This window comes from Poecilia latipinna, unplaced genomic scaffold (assembly GCF_001443285.1).
Source record: "Poecilia latipinna isolate Pla-1442-1.1 unplaced genomic scaffold, P_latipinna-1.0 Scaffold124, whole genome shotgun sequence".
Lineage (NCBI taxonomy): Eukaryota > Metazoa > Chordata > Actinopteri > Cyprinodontiformes > Poeciliidae > Poecilia > Poecilia latipinna.
In genome coordinates this window covers 284,830-300,764 of record NW_015112740.1, presented here as the reverse complement: position 1 = coordinate 300,764, position 15,935 = coordinate 284,830, and the positions used below count along the sequence as shown (strand labels likewise).

The window sequence follows — 15,935 nt, the reverse complement described above, 5'->3', positions numbered from 1 at the left end:
TACACACTGCTAAGAGGGCGTCAGCAGGACAAATTCATGCATGTGTGTCACAAACACAGCAAGGCGAATGACCGAGATCAGCAGGGAGACGGGAGAAGCAGGAAGACAGAGGGAAAACAGCGGGGATTTACATGCAGCCACACTGGCAGGTTCACCAGAAAATGGTGCAGGCAGACAGCGTGTTGGACAGACAGACTGCCAGATGAGCTGGGGGACAGAAGACGGGGTGTAAATTCATCCATGACATGGTTGTGGTGCTTAATTTTTCTTTTCTGTGCTCTTTCTGTGTTAGTTTTATTACATCTAATACCATACACTTCTTTACAGATTCACCTGGTATAATGAAGAGAAAGAAATGGTACTTCAGCTCCATGCAGAGCATTAAAGTGTTAACTTCAATGTGTTAAATCCACACTTTTATCCATGCGCTCACATATTCCCGGTTTTTATTGAATCATTACACTTGCCGCCTAGAAAGCCAGTGGAAGTTTGGCTATTTGTCAGCGGGGGCTTCTTAATTACGACATCTGAGGAAGCGGGTCGGAAAAGCCCCTGGAGGGTCGAGACACACTGATGTGAAGCCAAGCTGTCAGGGCAGCAGAGCGCCCAGAACTTTCCAGCAGAGAGGAGGACCGGCCTATTTAGGTTATTGTGATTCAGGATATAGTTCAGCTCCGACCCTAACCCCAGAACATGCTGTTCTTATATTTTTCCCCTTCACTTATATTTTACAACCGATCGTTTATTTTCTACGCTCTCCTTCTCTGCCGTCTTGTTGAGGTTTCTCAGTTTTTGGCGCAGCCGCTCTGACTGCTACAGTATCAGCTGGAGGTATTGTTGTTGCTCCAGGAGATGAGTCTTGTCCTGATGGTGATCTCATTTCTGTTTGCTCTGAAATGTAACAGAAGGATCCAAGAGTCTTGGGCAAAAGTGAAGAAAAAAAAATACAATAAATTCTATCTGCAATTAGCAGATGACTGATACCACAAATTAAAGCTGCTTTTTTTGTAACTGTAACCTGAAAATGAATCATAAGTGAGTTAAAATTAACAGCACGCACTGCTGGGGTATGTTTTCATTTTGAGGCGGTGTATTATTCTGACTCCGGATCCAAGTATTTGGGCCCTGAATTCTGTATTGGCTCTATCTGAGTTCATTAAGCTTCACAAAGTGTCATTTTTGTTTAGAGGCAAAAATCCAGTCCAATGACAGACTTAAGAGTGGCGTTAATGAGAAATGTCTTTGCAGTTACAATCAGTAATTAGCAGAACCTGACACAAAAAATATGCTTTAAACATATTAGCAATATTTATATAGTTTATATAGTCAATATTAAAAAAAGTATTTTTCCAAATTATCCACATTCTGAAAATATCAAATTCTATATATCCTTAATAACTTTGTGGCAATGAAACTAAAGTGTCATTGCTACAAAGTTTCATCTGCTGGAAAAACTAAAGTTTCATTTCTAATACAGCAGCTGTAGTCAGGTGCAAGTTTTTCAAGAGAGTTGTTGAAATAGAAAGTTTAATTTCTTTAATTTTATCTATTTATTTATGTCACCATAGCAACATTTAACTATGTTTTCACATCTCACATGTTTTTCTGCATCCCTACTTTACAGAAAGAGATTATTTTCTTTCATAAACAGACTAATTTTAGTCAGTGTCACACTTGATGAATGTAATATTCTGACTCATTTCATACATTTTGTAGTCGCATCAATAGTATTATAAAATAATGAGATCTTTACAGCAGTGTGATGCTGGACCACTCCCAGCGACGAAGGCCTCATTCTGTAAACAGAACACATTCACACATCTGTGATCCATTTCTTCCTCTGTCCCTCTGTCAGATGGGTCCATATGGCATCTCTCGCGTCCCCTGCTACCTCTATCAAAGTCACATCTCTGCTGTCAGCTCCTGTTTTATGTGTGATGGTATGCTGCATTCTGAAAAGCAGGCTACATTTTGTATGAAGCATGCACTTCAATTATACATCCGATGGTACCATTATAGCTGTGTAGTGATGTCATTGCTTACTGTTTAATGGTGGACTACCATGTTTACAGCCCACTGCTGACATTATTGCATATATATGAGTGTACTCTGTTAAACCTGTTTAAATAATCTGCTAAATTTAGAAAAGACAAGTTCTGATTGGTGCTTTTGATAAAATGGGTTTGACGGAGGTGATGGGTCACAGTATGGAAAAACAAGCAGAAGCAGAGCTGACTGTTTAGACAGAAGCATATATGTGGAGATGATGAGCAAAGCCTACAATCCATCTTTGGATCTGACTTTCCGCAGAAAAATATGTAATTATAATGGGAAAATTATGTAAGCCCATTCCTTAGTTTGTTCACAAAAAGCACACAATGTGTTTTAAAGAATCTGTGATGATTGTAGGATAATTTAATTCATGTTTGACAGTCTATAAGTAGAAAAGTATTAAATGCTTCCCCGTTTTGTTTTTGCAAAAATCAAACATTTTCCTGTGTTTGGATCTTCATGTTTTAGTGTTGATTCATGTAAACAACTACACAGTAGAGCTTCAGGGATCCTGTATTGTAGCTGTGTAGCTAAACATACAAGTGATGCGAACAATTTTCAGGTTTCTCTGCTGAATTTGGGGATGTCATTAAAATAACATGTACAAATATAGATTTTTAAGTGTTCCCTTTTATGTTTTCTTGTCTTGCAGAGTGAAAACTGTGGGACCTGTGAACGACCAGATCGGGAACATCTCATTATCAAGTGGGGGAATTTTCCCAGCTCCCCTTCTTTCAACTTTCAAACTCCTGTTGTACATTTCACTTTATTTTTTTCTCTTTCCCCTCTTTTTTCATGGCCTGGATGAAGGATTCAGAGCTTTTTCTTTATTTTCTTCTTTTTCTTTTCCAACGAGACCAAAAGCAGATGCCAAACTGACTGTGTCAAAAAAAAGAAGCAAAAAAACAATATTTAATGAAACTACATTTCTCTACATAATCATACAGTATTTTGTCAAACCAGCCTCAGAACCTGATTTATTTGCCAATGTGACCCTTTAAGTCCACCATCATATTAACAACTTATTTACTCCTGACTACTTAATCTTTCAGTGTTTGCTGCTCTTAATGCGAAAACTGCGTGATTTTCCTGCCAAGACCATAATCAGTGCATTATTGGTTCAAAGTGCTTTATAAACAGTTTGCGGAGTGACAGAGGAAGCATGTGGTGAGAAGTGATAATTCTCTGATGGCGTCTGAAGGTTTTATTTTAAATCGGAGCGCCGTTTTGACTGACGGGTAACACAAGCCACGTTTGACCAGATAAATCCAAGCCCGCCATCATCACCGCCGCCGCTGCTATCTCAAAGGCTTAGACGTATACTGTCCTCTCAGTCTGCGCTGTGAAACACTGTTGACACTTTGCCTATCTCCTGCTTCCAGTTGCTTACATTAGAAAGGCTTCTCAGTCATTGTCGTCTCGTTTCTTCCATTTGTTGAGCTTGATTACTGACGTGAAATCCCCCTTTATCAAGTCCCAGTGAGCTCTTCAGCATTCTTCTTTTTACTCCTGAAAAAACATGCAATTTAAAACCTTTCACTGTACTCATGTTTGTACGTGAAAGAAAAAAAAAATTATAAGAAGGAAAAATAAAAAAGATCATAACCTGAAGCCATACCGAACACCAGCCATACAAATTAACTTTTACATTTGCAAAGCTTCTCACAGTGTTTTAGAGTTTTGTTTTCTAACAAAGTGATCTTCGTCATATTGGTGCACACACACATTCAGGGAACCCATGAGGCAACTGCTCATGAAAAACCCCCAAATTCTTATGTTTGGAGGAAAGAGGATCTTGTAAGTTTGTAGTTTTTCTAACTGCTTTTTCCAGAATTGTGCAGTCGGATCGTCCGCGGCGTCAAATTGTGGCAGCCACAGCGACCACGCCGAGTTCCCCGTCTGCGTCCTGTTTTCCTCTGTGTTGACGGATGAATCCAGACAGTTTCATGTCTGTTCTGTGGGCAGAACCTCGCTGCCCTGCTAGAACCGGGCCCAAGCCCTCCTTTGTTCTCTTCTGTTGGGCCAAGCTAAACTCAGAGCAGAGACACTCGAGCAAGGGTACCGATCGCACATAAATCTGCGGCTTTTTTGTTTGTTTGTTTTTTAAAAGAAAAGTCTTCAGTTTTTAAGTTCTTGCCAGCTTCCATTGACATTCCAGGTTAATGGACTGACCATTTCATTCCAGTAGCTGCTGGAAACACTTTTTTTCTTAAGTCCTGATGCTGCTCAATGCTGTTCATCTGCAGTAAATTCATTGAACATCATAGCTCAGAGTTTTTAAATCCCAGTATTTAGACCAAACTCATAAGCATACAGACCTTTACTGATTCATCCAAGTTACTTAGTGGAGCTACTTATGGGAATTGATGGTGTCCTGTAGAAGATGTACAAACTGAAGAAGCTTGTGCCAAATTCAAACTGATTTTCTTTCAGCTTGTTAAACAAAGAACTCTGAAGCTGCCATCACTGTTGTTTACAGACACATAGCCTGGAATAAAATTATTTTCTTTCCATGTCAGATTATTATTATTATTATTATTATTATTATTTATTTACAACGGACAACAGAAGTGCCAAACTCCCAGAAGAATAGATCCAACATCGGTTCAAGCGATCTGAAGTTTACATACAGCGCTAAATGTTTACAATCCACCGTTTCCATAGCAATTTGTTACGTGCCAAGCCGAGCGTTCCCGTTGGTCATTTTGTTAAGAGTTTACAGTTTTCCTCAAACTCTTTTCTTTTGTTTACAGTAAATGTGTAAATACTGCCATTTTGAAAAGTTTTGAGTTTTGGCCAAGGGGAAAAAATGCCACTCTGTCAGCTGACAGACCTCTACTAATTATTCAGAACCCAGTGCCATTCAACAGTCATATTGTGAAGTTAATGTTGGCTGGTTTATTAAACTGTTTTACAGGCAGTTTGAACAGGGCCTAAAATCTCTGAAAACCTCAATGTTTACACAAGCTGCTTTTGGGAGGGATTTCTATCCAGAGAAATGTTTACATTCAGATGAACGAGTGAAATGCCAAACACATTCATAAAACAGCTGCTGAACCGCATCTGAACTAAAAACTGAAGTTAGAACATTTTCATCACAAAGGTTTTTATATTTCAGCCAGACGCCATCTTGGAGTTGAACTCTGACAGTTGATTTCCTTTTCTAAATCCCGGCTGAAGAACTTTACCCCAGAACAATGAAGCCCACGCTTTCAAAGAGGATGATTTCCCTTTTTGTCATGCTGTTGCTTTTCTCCTGCCTCCCCGTCTCCTCCCTGACCGTTACCGTGGAGCGGCGAGATGCCGACGGCAACGCCAGAACGCTTGACGGCAGCAGTGGCACCTCTGCTGGAAAAACGGGCAGCGCCTTGTTCCTCCTGACCGGCTACAAGTCAAACCCCCGTGGCGGATCCAAAGTGCCACCGAAAGCGGCTGAGATGAAGGACGATGACGATCCGGCGGCGATGGCTGAGCTCCCCCCGAAGCCTCTTCCACAGAGGATGTTTCCACGGAACACGACGGAAAACCCACTGAAGCCTCCGCTCAGCTGGGCCCAGGTGGCCCCGCCGCTGGTGGATAATGGAGAAGTTTGCAGGTATGAATGTCCTGTGATGCAGTTATTTTCGCTAAAGTCAAATTGTACTTGTGAAAGTAAATTATAGCAATCCAAAAAGTATTCTGCCAAGCAAATGTAAAAGGAAAAAAAAAAAGCACTACAAAGGTAGTAAAATAACTACAGAATAAAAGTTGTTCCACATTTTGAGGCTTGTATACCTGTAATTGAAAAGTCAATTGGTATCAAAATAAACAAAAAAAAAAACTATAATCCCTACTTCTATTAAAATAACATTATACTTTACAGTTATGTTAATAATGTCACATTTGAGTCTTATTATTTCAATTCTGATACATAAAATTAGGCAGAATTGTAGAATAAACACTTGCTGAAGTTAGCAGTAGTTTCCAGTTAGCCCCAGCTTCAGTCCGCTGCTTTACATTCATGCTTCCTGTTACGTGGTAACAGTTAAAAATGAAATTGCAGTGTTACTTTAATAAAAGGGATGGGTGATGCTCCTTTGGAATCTACATGACAAAAGTTTTTCACAATTGGAAATGCATCCAAACATCTTTTGTAAGCATGAAACAATTGGTTTAGGAATCTTTTAGCCAGCTGGCCAACAGTGCACAGGTGTAGGTGGACTAGCACTATGTTACTTAATGCTCCACAAAAGCCAAACTAAGCTCTGGTCACTGTGACTCTTTGCCTGGTATTTATTTAAAATGACTTTAAAGTTTAAGCTGTCTATTAAACTATGTTTTTTAAAAAACCTTGAAGTACCTTGGTTCCCTAGATTCACCTGTTAAGACATGTAACAAACCTCTAAACATGGTAATCTCCAGATATTAGAAAAAGTTCCACATGAATGGAAATACAGCCAGAGAGACTAAAAGCATGTTAGAAACAGACAACGGATAAAAAGCTGGGCTTTTTGCATGAAACATGTTCATGTTGTCCAGCCAAATCTGCAGGTTGAGCTCATCCCTGTTTACCAAGGTCAAAAAGGGAAAATAAAATACAATGAGAAAAATTGACGGGAGTAAGAAAAACAAACGGAGGCTGAAAATTAAAATCTGAAAAGTGCATTTATTACTTTGGGTTAAGTTTAAGAAAAAGGATTATAATGTATTGCCTTTTGCAGAAGTGAGGCTTCTGTTTGAGTGACTGCAGCTTCCACCGGCTCGTTTAATGTGTTGATCTTACTGAATGCCATAAAAGCAAGGAACATCATGATTCTCCTGCAGCTCTCATCTTGATCCCACCAAAGCTCATGTTCTGCACTGAGAGGCGTCTTGCTGTTGCTAGGCAACAGATAATCAGCTCTAAATCAGTTGTCTGTTGGCAAGCCACACACTGCGACCACATTCAGGCAGCCAGAAGCAGAACAAGCAGGGAAATATAAGACAAGATCCAAAACGTACATAAGCTTTCAACTTTCTGTCTGTTTTAATTTCTTATTCATGACTTCTGTTAATTTCTATCTTGCCTTTTGTACTAGTGTTGGTTTTTATTTTATTTTTATACACTCCAGATTTTAAGACTTAGTGGAACGTGTCTCTGTGATGAAACACATTCATCACAGAAGTTCAGATTTATGTTTTATGCTTTGCTCCCCAGGGGTTACTATGACGTCATGGGGCACTTCGACAACACGTTCAACTGCTCCAAGGGCACGTATCGCTACTGCTGTGGTACCTGCCAATACCGGTTCTGCTGCGAGCACCGGAGGAACCGACTGGACCAGGAGTCCTGCAAAAACTACATTTCCCCTGTGTGGGCTGACCCGCAGGCCCCCGTCAGCGTGCCTGCTGCCAACAAGCCCGACCCCGACTTCGAGACGCTGCAGCAGCAGAGCAGCAGGTCAGGGTTGAAAAAAATCACATGATGCATATAAATAATTAGTTTAGATCAATGTACACCAAATGTATTACCAAATCGTCAACCTTAATGAGAACCAAATATAAATATAATTTCATATTAGGATTTCAACTTTAGGGAATATCATTGTAAAGTTTTGGTAATGGGTGAGAAAGTAAATAATTTGAGTCCCAAGGAGTGGACAGGCCTGAAGCTTTGTTCACACAGCAGGTCTTGATGCTCAATTTTGATATTTCTGCTGAAATCTGTTCTTTTTTTTTTTTTGCATGGTCCTACACACCGACTAAAACCCAACCACAATGACACTTAAGTGTGAACCATTTACAAACCTAAATCGACAGGAAAAGATCGTTGACATCACACTACAGCACACTCTTCATGGGAGTAATAAAGGATAGAAATGTGTTTGGATTGTTCAGCAATGAGAACCGACAGTTTTGTCTCAAGATCAGAGTCTGATCTTGAGTCTGTTTTGGATGTGCAGTCAGAGCCAGGACTGGTATTATAATCAGATGTGTTTCTAAATTTTAGTACCACATTCAAAGTGGAACAGATCTGATTTTTTGGGTTTGGTTTGTTATTACAATGTGAAAACAAATTATAGCAATCCAAAATATGAAGTTGAATTGAGACCTCTGCTCCCTGGTCTAAGCTCTTATTGTTTATGAATGCAGAGGTTCAAACCTACTGAAATACTTAACTGAACCTTTTTGGGGTCAAACTGCGATTGAGAGCAGAACACTAGAAATCATACATTTTTCTCTTTTTCTGCCTGTGTCTGCGTGACTTTGTTTGTTTGTTTTTCTCCAGTACGGGTTACGTGATCGGAGGGGTGATATCCTTCACGCTGGTGGTGGCTGTGGGCGTCAGGGTCGCCTTCAGCAAGGTGGCGCGTCGACCCCGCAACAGAGATGTCAACATGCCCAGGTGAGACCGACTGAAGAGCTGTCTCATAGAGCCCGAAATAAAATGTGTTTCATTATTTTCCACTGAGAGAACTTAAAGTAAACAGTTTAAAAAAAAAACTGATGATTTGAATTTCCGTCTCGTTCTGGGCTCACTTTGCTCTTCGACACCCACCAGAGTTAAAACAGGCTGGGTGATTTGTGGTAGCAATTACTGAGGCGATGGATCAGGGAATTGTTGTTTACTATTATCACGTTTCATTTAATTAAAGTCTGCCCTAAAGGAAAGTTAACAGTGAGGAAGAAATGCCTATGAATTACTATGGGAAAAAAATGCACTGCGTTTATCAAGCTACTGACCTCCAGCAGTCGGGGGGGAAGAGGGGGTTTCTCGTTATAGTTTTCATTCAGGTTTCTGGGACTGGGTCATGTGTTGCTGCTCTCTCAATTTTACCATCAAGTATTCACTTGGGGGTCTTTAAGGTTTATTTTTGAGCTTCTTCATCAGCATCTCCAGACAGGAATACTGCTCCGTACATATAGGGTTTAAATGATTTAAGTTTATGTTTAATATCTCAACTTTTGACTTAATTTCAATATTAATGTACAAAGTGAAAGATAACTGACACTTTTACTCCCATAATTTAAATGGAAGGAAACGTTTTTTTCAAAGTGATTCAAAATGATGTTTGACATCATTAAAAAAAACAGAACAAGACATTAAAGATAAAAAATGCATTTTTTTGAATGATTCTCTCCTTTCACGTTTCTCTGCTCTGATCCACTCATCTTCCCTGCACTGACTCAGATCCCTGGTGGACATTTTGCGTCACCAATCGAGCCCCGTGCAGCAGGGAGACAGGAACAACGCCGCCGTGCTGACCGCCACCACATCCGACGGCCGCACATCCAAAAACCTGTACACCCCCGTCCTGCAGTTGAAAGACAACCGCAGTAAGTGACAGAGCGGCGCGAGTCGAAGCCAACGCGTTCGCATGCTTGCGGAGGTGAAAACATAAAGCGACAGTGTCACATTCAGGTTACACGAGCCTTCGGATCCGGCTTGCTCACTGCGTCCCGAGTGATAGGGAGGGTAATTATCACTGCTGTTCTCCTGGTTTTCAGATCTCACTTCAAACTCAGTAGCAGTAACACAATTCGCACTTGAGGTGGAAAACATTTTGCTGGGACTGAGATGCTGTCAGACGCTGCAGTTTTACAGGAAAGTAAAGGAATAAACTGGCTTTTAAGCTGAAAACACACAGATAAGGAAGTTACTAAAATATTTAACTACAAATCGTTTTTAATTATCTTCCTCTTTTACTATTATACAATATATGCAATTACGAGAACTTTGCAAAGAACCGTATACATTTCTGAGCCACATATTTCATACAGGAAACATCGACAGATTATTTGAAATATAACCATGAAAATCCTATCTAATTCACATTTTGACCTTTCATTTTGACTCATTGTCATTTTTTGTGACGATTAATGAAATGTTGAGAAAAATGCAAAGCTTATAGAATTTAATAAAGTGGGACATTGAATATTTTTGTTACGATGGGGATTAGTGGAGGTGAGAAAGCTCAAAGTTGCAGTGAAAATAAATGAATTAACCAATATTCTCCCTTTGCTTTTCATTCTCTTTCTCTTCCTCTGATTTTCTTTCATTCTCTCCACGATTTGGATTGTTCTGCAGAAAATACTGATGAGATAATTGTCAAACCTTCTGTTAGAGAAGCTCCTAAGTCATTTTGTATGTACATTTTGCTGAATTAAGCTTGGTGCAAAATTCAGACCTTAAAACAAATGAAACAGACAGAAATATAATTCCTGGAGGGAATGCTGTTTTCTCCTTCCTGTCCATTTCTCCTCTCTCTGCTGTCTCTGCCGCTGTCCCTCTCTGTCTCTTTACTGACACAAATGCTTACGCGACACACGCTCTCTGTCTCTCGAGTGGTCGTCCATCAGTTTGTTGGCTCTGCTCTCTCTGCAGCTGGGAACTTGCACCACCCTTTTAACCAGCAGGGGTCTGCCTCCAGCCCCAAACACTCTGCTACCATCGGTAAGCCACGTGGTTAGCAGCGCGAGTCCAGCGCGGGCGGCGGCGCGCTGCCGGCCGGACCCACGGCCTCCCCACCACCCTGTTCGTCTGTCTCTGTTGGCCTGCCGGATCGCGCTCTTAAAACAGCTGCGCCAGTCTCAACACTGTGTCTGTGTGTTGCTTCTCTGTGTGGAAGCTGTGTTGAAATTGGCACGTTGTTCATAAGAGCGTGAGCTGAAAGTTGTCTGGCCTGCCCTGGCTTTACTGCAAGTCTGTCTGCCCACCTCTCGTCACCCACTACCACCACAAGCCTGCTTCCAAATGTGCTTGTTCTTCTCTCTTTTCTTTTTTTTTAAATCTCTCTGTGCCACAGTGACGTGCGAGTGCGCTTACAGCTGACACCGAACATGAGAGGAGGGTTTGCTGCGAACAGAGCGCCTCTCTGTTTCTCCCAGCTTTGCACCAAGAAAACAAAAAGCAATGCTAGTCGTTTATCTTAAAAAAAATAAATAAAACTGATGTAAGTTACGTCCATGAAAGGAAATGAGCTGCTCCTGAATGCAAAGTAATGCTGATGAAGGTTCTGTAGGATGTGGTTACCATGGCGATCTGATGGTAAAGAGATCGGTGTGATTTCCACTGAACTTTTTAAGTTTTAGTGCGAGTTATTCTGAGCGTCTACACCTACATGCGTTTCCTCTGGAATGAATTACACAAGAAGGCATCTGCAGTGATTAGAGCCAGCTCTGCCTACAGATGTTACACTGATGGCGTTCATTAGTAAAAGAAAACTAAAAGTAATTGATGTGTTCGGTTACATTTAGAATCGAAGCCTGGGAACGTCTTCCATTTGTTGTGCTGGCTTTAATTTGGGTTAATGGATATCAGGAAGAGAAAAATCTTTCAAACACCTTCTGGATTTTAGCTCATTAATGTCCTCTAATGAACAGGCAGTTGTGGTTTTAGAGCTTTTAAACCTTTATTGGATCGTTTGTCCTCTTTTAGTCATGTTCCATTACATGACCTCTTCTCTCTTTGGCTTGTTTCTTTTTTTTTGATGGATTCTTCTTGTTTTTCCATTTTAACAGCCACTTTATTAGAGTCACATATTGAACTTTATCCCAATTTTCAGTCAACAAATTTAAACCGGCAAAATCAATTCTTGTTAATAAAACTAGGTAAGGTGTTATGTTTGATCATTATAATGTTTTAGAATTTTCCCCAGAATTAATGACATTTATTCCCATGATGACAAATGTAAACTTTGATGGCAATTCTAGATTTGCTTAGAAGAACTTCAATAAATAAACAATAACTTGGCTAATAAATCATAAACTAGAAGGGATTTATTTTTCAGACAACTGAAATTTAGAAAAAAAAACATTTTGGCTTACTTAAAAAGATGTGTTGTAATTGTTAAAAATGAAAATGGCTCATTTCCCATCCACAGATGTTTTTTTTTTTTTTTCTCTCACCCTACAGTGGTTAATCTAGTGGATAGGCGGCAGTGCAGGGAGGAGCTCAGTGAAGTGATTCCCTGCATCACATAAAATGAACAAATCTGAGAAGATTTCCTTAAAGATTCTCTGTACATATGCAAACACACATGAACACACACGGTCACCTTTGCATTAAGTTGTATGCTGGTACATAAACAGTGTGTTATGTTCAGTCCTTGATGCTTTCTGCTTGTTTTCTCTGTCAGCCTTCATCATGTTCACTTCCAGCTTTAAACTAAAACTATCGCAGAACTAGCATTGCTTTTTTACACAATGTATGTGCGTGTGTATGTGTGTAACAAGTACAGAGGTCGATGTGGTGTGTGTTCCCTGGGTGGCACTTAACAGAGACATCATTGGCCATTACAGCCCATTACTGTCAATGGTCAATGACCAGTATATGTCCTGCAGTTATCTTAACAAGATCGCAGCCCATAACCGTTCCCACCCTGAATGAACTCTGCTAGTGTCTGTATTGAAGACAGGAAACGGTAAATGGCCACGTTATGCAACCTTTAATTGTTGTTCTCCAGTTTTTCCCGCTCTCACTCCCAGAGGTGTAGTTTCTCTTTGTCTCTCCTCATAGATCCAACATTTCTGATCCCCGTTTGGATGATCATGACTGATCGGCATGTTTCTGATTGAAGATCTGAGCGTTTGATTCCACATGTGAGGTCCCTGCTGAGTGCACCCACATGTTGGCTCATTTACAGCTCCGTCTCTCTGCTGTTTGCAGCATATATGAATGTGTTTGTATACTTTATGACGTAACTGATATCAGTGTACATGCTGCAAAGCAGGCATCTATGCCCCCCTCTCCTCCTCCTCCATGTTGCTAACCTCACATAAGACAAGTCATTTCTGTGTTTACTGATCTATGTGCTGCTTTTGCACTTTGCATAAATGTGACTGTATGTGCACTAAGATTCCTCCTGAAGCCATCAGTGTGTTTCTGTGTATTTATATGTGGCTGATATGTTGGTGTTGCAATCTTAGATGAGCAGTACAGAGTTGTATTTATAGATGGTCGCCATGGAGCTAAGAGACACTTCCTGTGTTCACTGATAGTTACCCAGCTTGTAGATTCTTCCTTTGTTCAATCTTCCCTTTCCTTTCTACATTTACTTTTTTTGCTTCTTGTTTATATTATATTTTTTTTCCATTTTTTTTCTTTTCTCTACCTTTTAAACATGTTACATTTCCTTTCATTTCCTCTTAGAGTTCCTTTTAAAAGTCTTTACCCCTTGGTTATTTAAAAATTTAATTATGTTGCAACCAAAATCTTGAATTAATTTTATTGGGGTTTTGCAACAGACTCAAAGTAGCAACAGTGAAAAAGAGAAAAAAAAATGTTAAAAGTGTGTTTCTGTGTATCTCTGAGTCCTTTGTGACGTGTCTGTACCAGCTTTGCATGTCTTGCGATTGAAATTAAAATATTTTGGTCCGTTTTTCTTTGTAGCTCAATCTCAGTCAGATTGAATAGAGAGCATTTGTTGGCATCAATGTCATATTTAGGTCTGGACTTTGACTGGGCCATTATAACACGTTGTACATTTAGAAGCTTTGTCCTCCAGGTATTTCACGCTGCGTAGATCTGTCCCTCTCCCACATCATGATGCTGCCACCATGTTTCTGGTTGTGGAAGGTGTTTTTGTTCCACAAAAAGTTTAGAAGAGCACTTTCTTTCACATATTTACTGGCATCCATAAATGTTTTTTTCATCCTTTTTTTCTTTCTCTAAGGATGGCCATGTCTTTAGATAAAATTTCTTGATGTTTTAGGATTTTTTAATAACTTAAATGTTGAAAATCGTGTATAATTCTCCTTTTGCCTCATAGTTATGGACTACTTTGTGTTTCTGTCATGTAAAAACCCAATAAATTACAATGATGTTTCTATTTGTAACATGATAAAAGTCTAAGGGGTTTTACTCTTCCTGAACTCTCACCTCATTGTTTTCCTTCTACTCTCCTTCCATCCATTATATTTTTCATATTCATATCCAATCTATTTTCATCTCTAACTTTTGTTTCTTCCTCCTGTCCATCTCTTCCTGTCGTTCCTCAGAGCGCGGGCCTCGTTTGAACAACACCTCCCAGCTGTCGTCTGGGCCCAGCCTGATTTCAGGAAGCGGTAAAGGTTCGGGAGGGGTCGGCATCCTCACCGGGAGCATGAGACACAACAGCAGCCACCCGTCTTTCTCCCACTCCTTCCACAACCTGGCGCAGCTGCCCCCGTCCTACGAGGCGGTGATGAAACCAGAACTCAGCCGGTACAGCTCCCTGAAAAAACTGGGTGAGTTATTACTTGTTTCTCATACGAAATGCTAATTAAAAGTGCTACTTCTGGTTTGGCCATTTCACACACTTGCAGTAAGTGTTTCAGATAATCATTCTAGCATTAACATCTGATAAGGAAAAGAGGTTCTAGTTAATTCTACGCGGACAGAATTTACACAAAACATTCTTTTCCTGGTTCATAAACTTGGTGCTTTGCTGTGAACGGCATAAAATTTAATGAGCAATGCTTCAGCTGCTTTCTGTGCACCTCTCGAACTTCCCTTAAAATGTAGTTTTTTGCTCGTGTTGCACCACCTGTTGGTTAAACAGTTTGAAATGTTTATTCAGACGAAGCTCACATTATATTATGTTTCTTCATATGCATCTTGTATTGCAGACTTCTGCCCAGGTCCCTCTTGGCAATGAGATCTGGATCTCAACGGAGTTTACCTGGTTAAATAAAGGAAATAAAAAAAATAAAATAATAATAATAATAAAATCAATTTCAGCAGATTAGCCAATTAGGAATTTAAAAAATTGGGAAAATGACTATGGTTCTGTGACATAAAATGTATTTGATGTAAACAAAAACTTCTAACAAAGCTACTGTATTTATTTTCAAGATTTCTCTGAAGCAATGATGGAATTGATAAATTCATGATGCTTTATGTGATTCATCAATTGGGACAAAATGAAAACGGTTGTCTACTCTAGGGGGGATTTTTGATTCGCTAAAACCATTGATTTAAAATTTATGAAAAATAAAAATAAAACAAGTGGCTGTTATTTGTGGTCACCAGAGTATATAAGTGTGTTTGTTTTTTGTTTTTTTGAAGGAAAAATGCCTTCCTCCTTTTCTTTCCCATCATCATTATTCACTACGCTGCAAGATTAGTGACAAAAAGTGCAAAGTCGTAGAATCTCCTCCTGGATTTCAGCAAAAATGTACACGAAGGTTGTTCTCTGAGATTTTTGAGACATGCAGAGGATTTGAATGTGGGAGCACAAATGTCAGAATCAGTCAAACCGAGCGTAATGCTGAGTTTAACCTGTCAGAACAAGTGGAAAAGAGCAACGTGGGCGCTTTTGCTTCGTTTTACTCGTTTTTGCTTGCTGGTATAATGCTCTTCATTATTTGCCAGTGTTGGGAGTACATCCCAGCGTACTATAAATGTACTGATTTATGGATGCAAAACAGGTTATATAAAAGTCCCATTTACTGTAGGTCAGCAGCTTTGTTGATCATCCTGCTATGAAATCTGCTGCATTCTTTGTGGGTCATTCCAGGAAGACTTATGTCAAGAAATGACAGAAAGCTTGATTGAAAGTGGTAAAGAAAAGCTGCAGTATAAATCAAACAGGAAATGGCACAGATGAGAAGGACGGAAGTGAAAAGGATGAACGAGTGAATTTAGAGAGAAGGGCTGATCAGAAGACGGAGAGCAGAGGGGAATTTTAAAGGCACTGACAGGGTGAGTGACGATACGGCATGAAGGTAGAAGATAAAGGAAGATGCTGATGCAGAGGTCATTCGGGGGAAAAGAAGGGAAGTGGAAGAAGGCACTTGTGGAAAGAGATGGGGGAGGGGGCATCTGCAGAGGTCTGGCTGCTTTCGATGAGGAGGAAACGATTTTCGAGGCAGTTGCTTCCTTTACTTCACTCACTCTGTGATGGCCGAGGACTGCAGGGGGAGGGGAGTCGCCCTGCAGGCCT

At 40.1% G+C, this 15,935-nt stretch overlaps 1 protein-coding gene across 2 annotated transcripts in view; it reads left to right on the top strand.

Annotated features, from left to right (window-relative positions):
* Positions 1 to 15,935, top strand: part of LOC106945029 (protein shisa-7-like) — a 38,114-nt gene that overhangs the window by 12,693 nt on the left and 9,486 nt on the right. Inside the window, exons 2-7 of one of the 2 annotated variants that reach the window (XM_015028426.1) lie at positions 2,705 to 5,647; positions 7,229 to 7,471; positions 8,300 to 8,416; positions 9,203 to 9,348; positions 10,397 to 10,465; positions 14,011 to 14,238. In XM_015028426.1, coding sequence (XP_014883912.1) covers positions 5,250 to 5,647; positions 7,229 to 7,471; positions 8,300 to 8,416; positions 9,203 to 9,348; positions 10,397 to 10,465; positions 14,011 to 14,238 — 1,201 coding nt within the window. In that variant the 5' untranslated portion in view covers positions 2,705 to 5,249. The remainder of the gene's footprint in view (positions 1 to 2,704; positions 5,648 to 7,228; positions 7,472 to 8,299; positions 8,417 to 9,202; positions 9,349 to 10,396; positions 10,466 to 14,010; positions 14,239 to 15,935) is intronic. The other variant, XM_015028428.1, reaches the window with a different exon arrangement.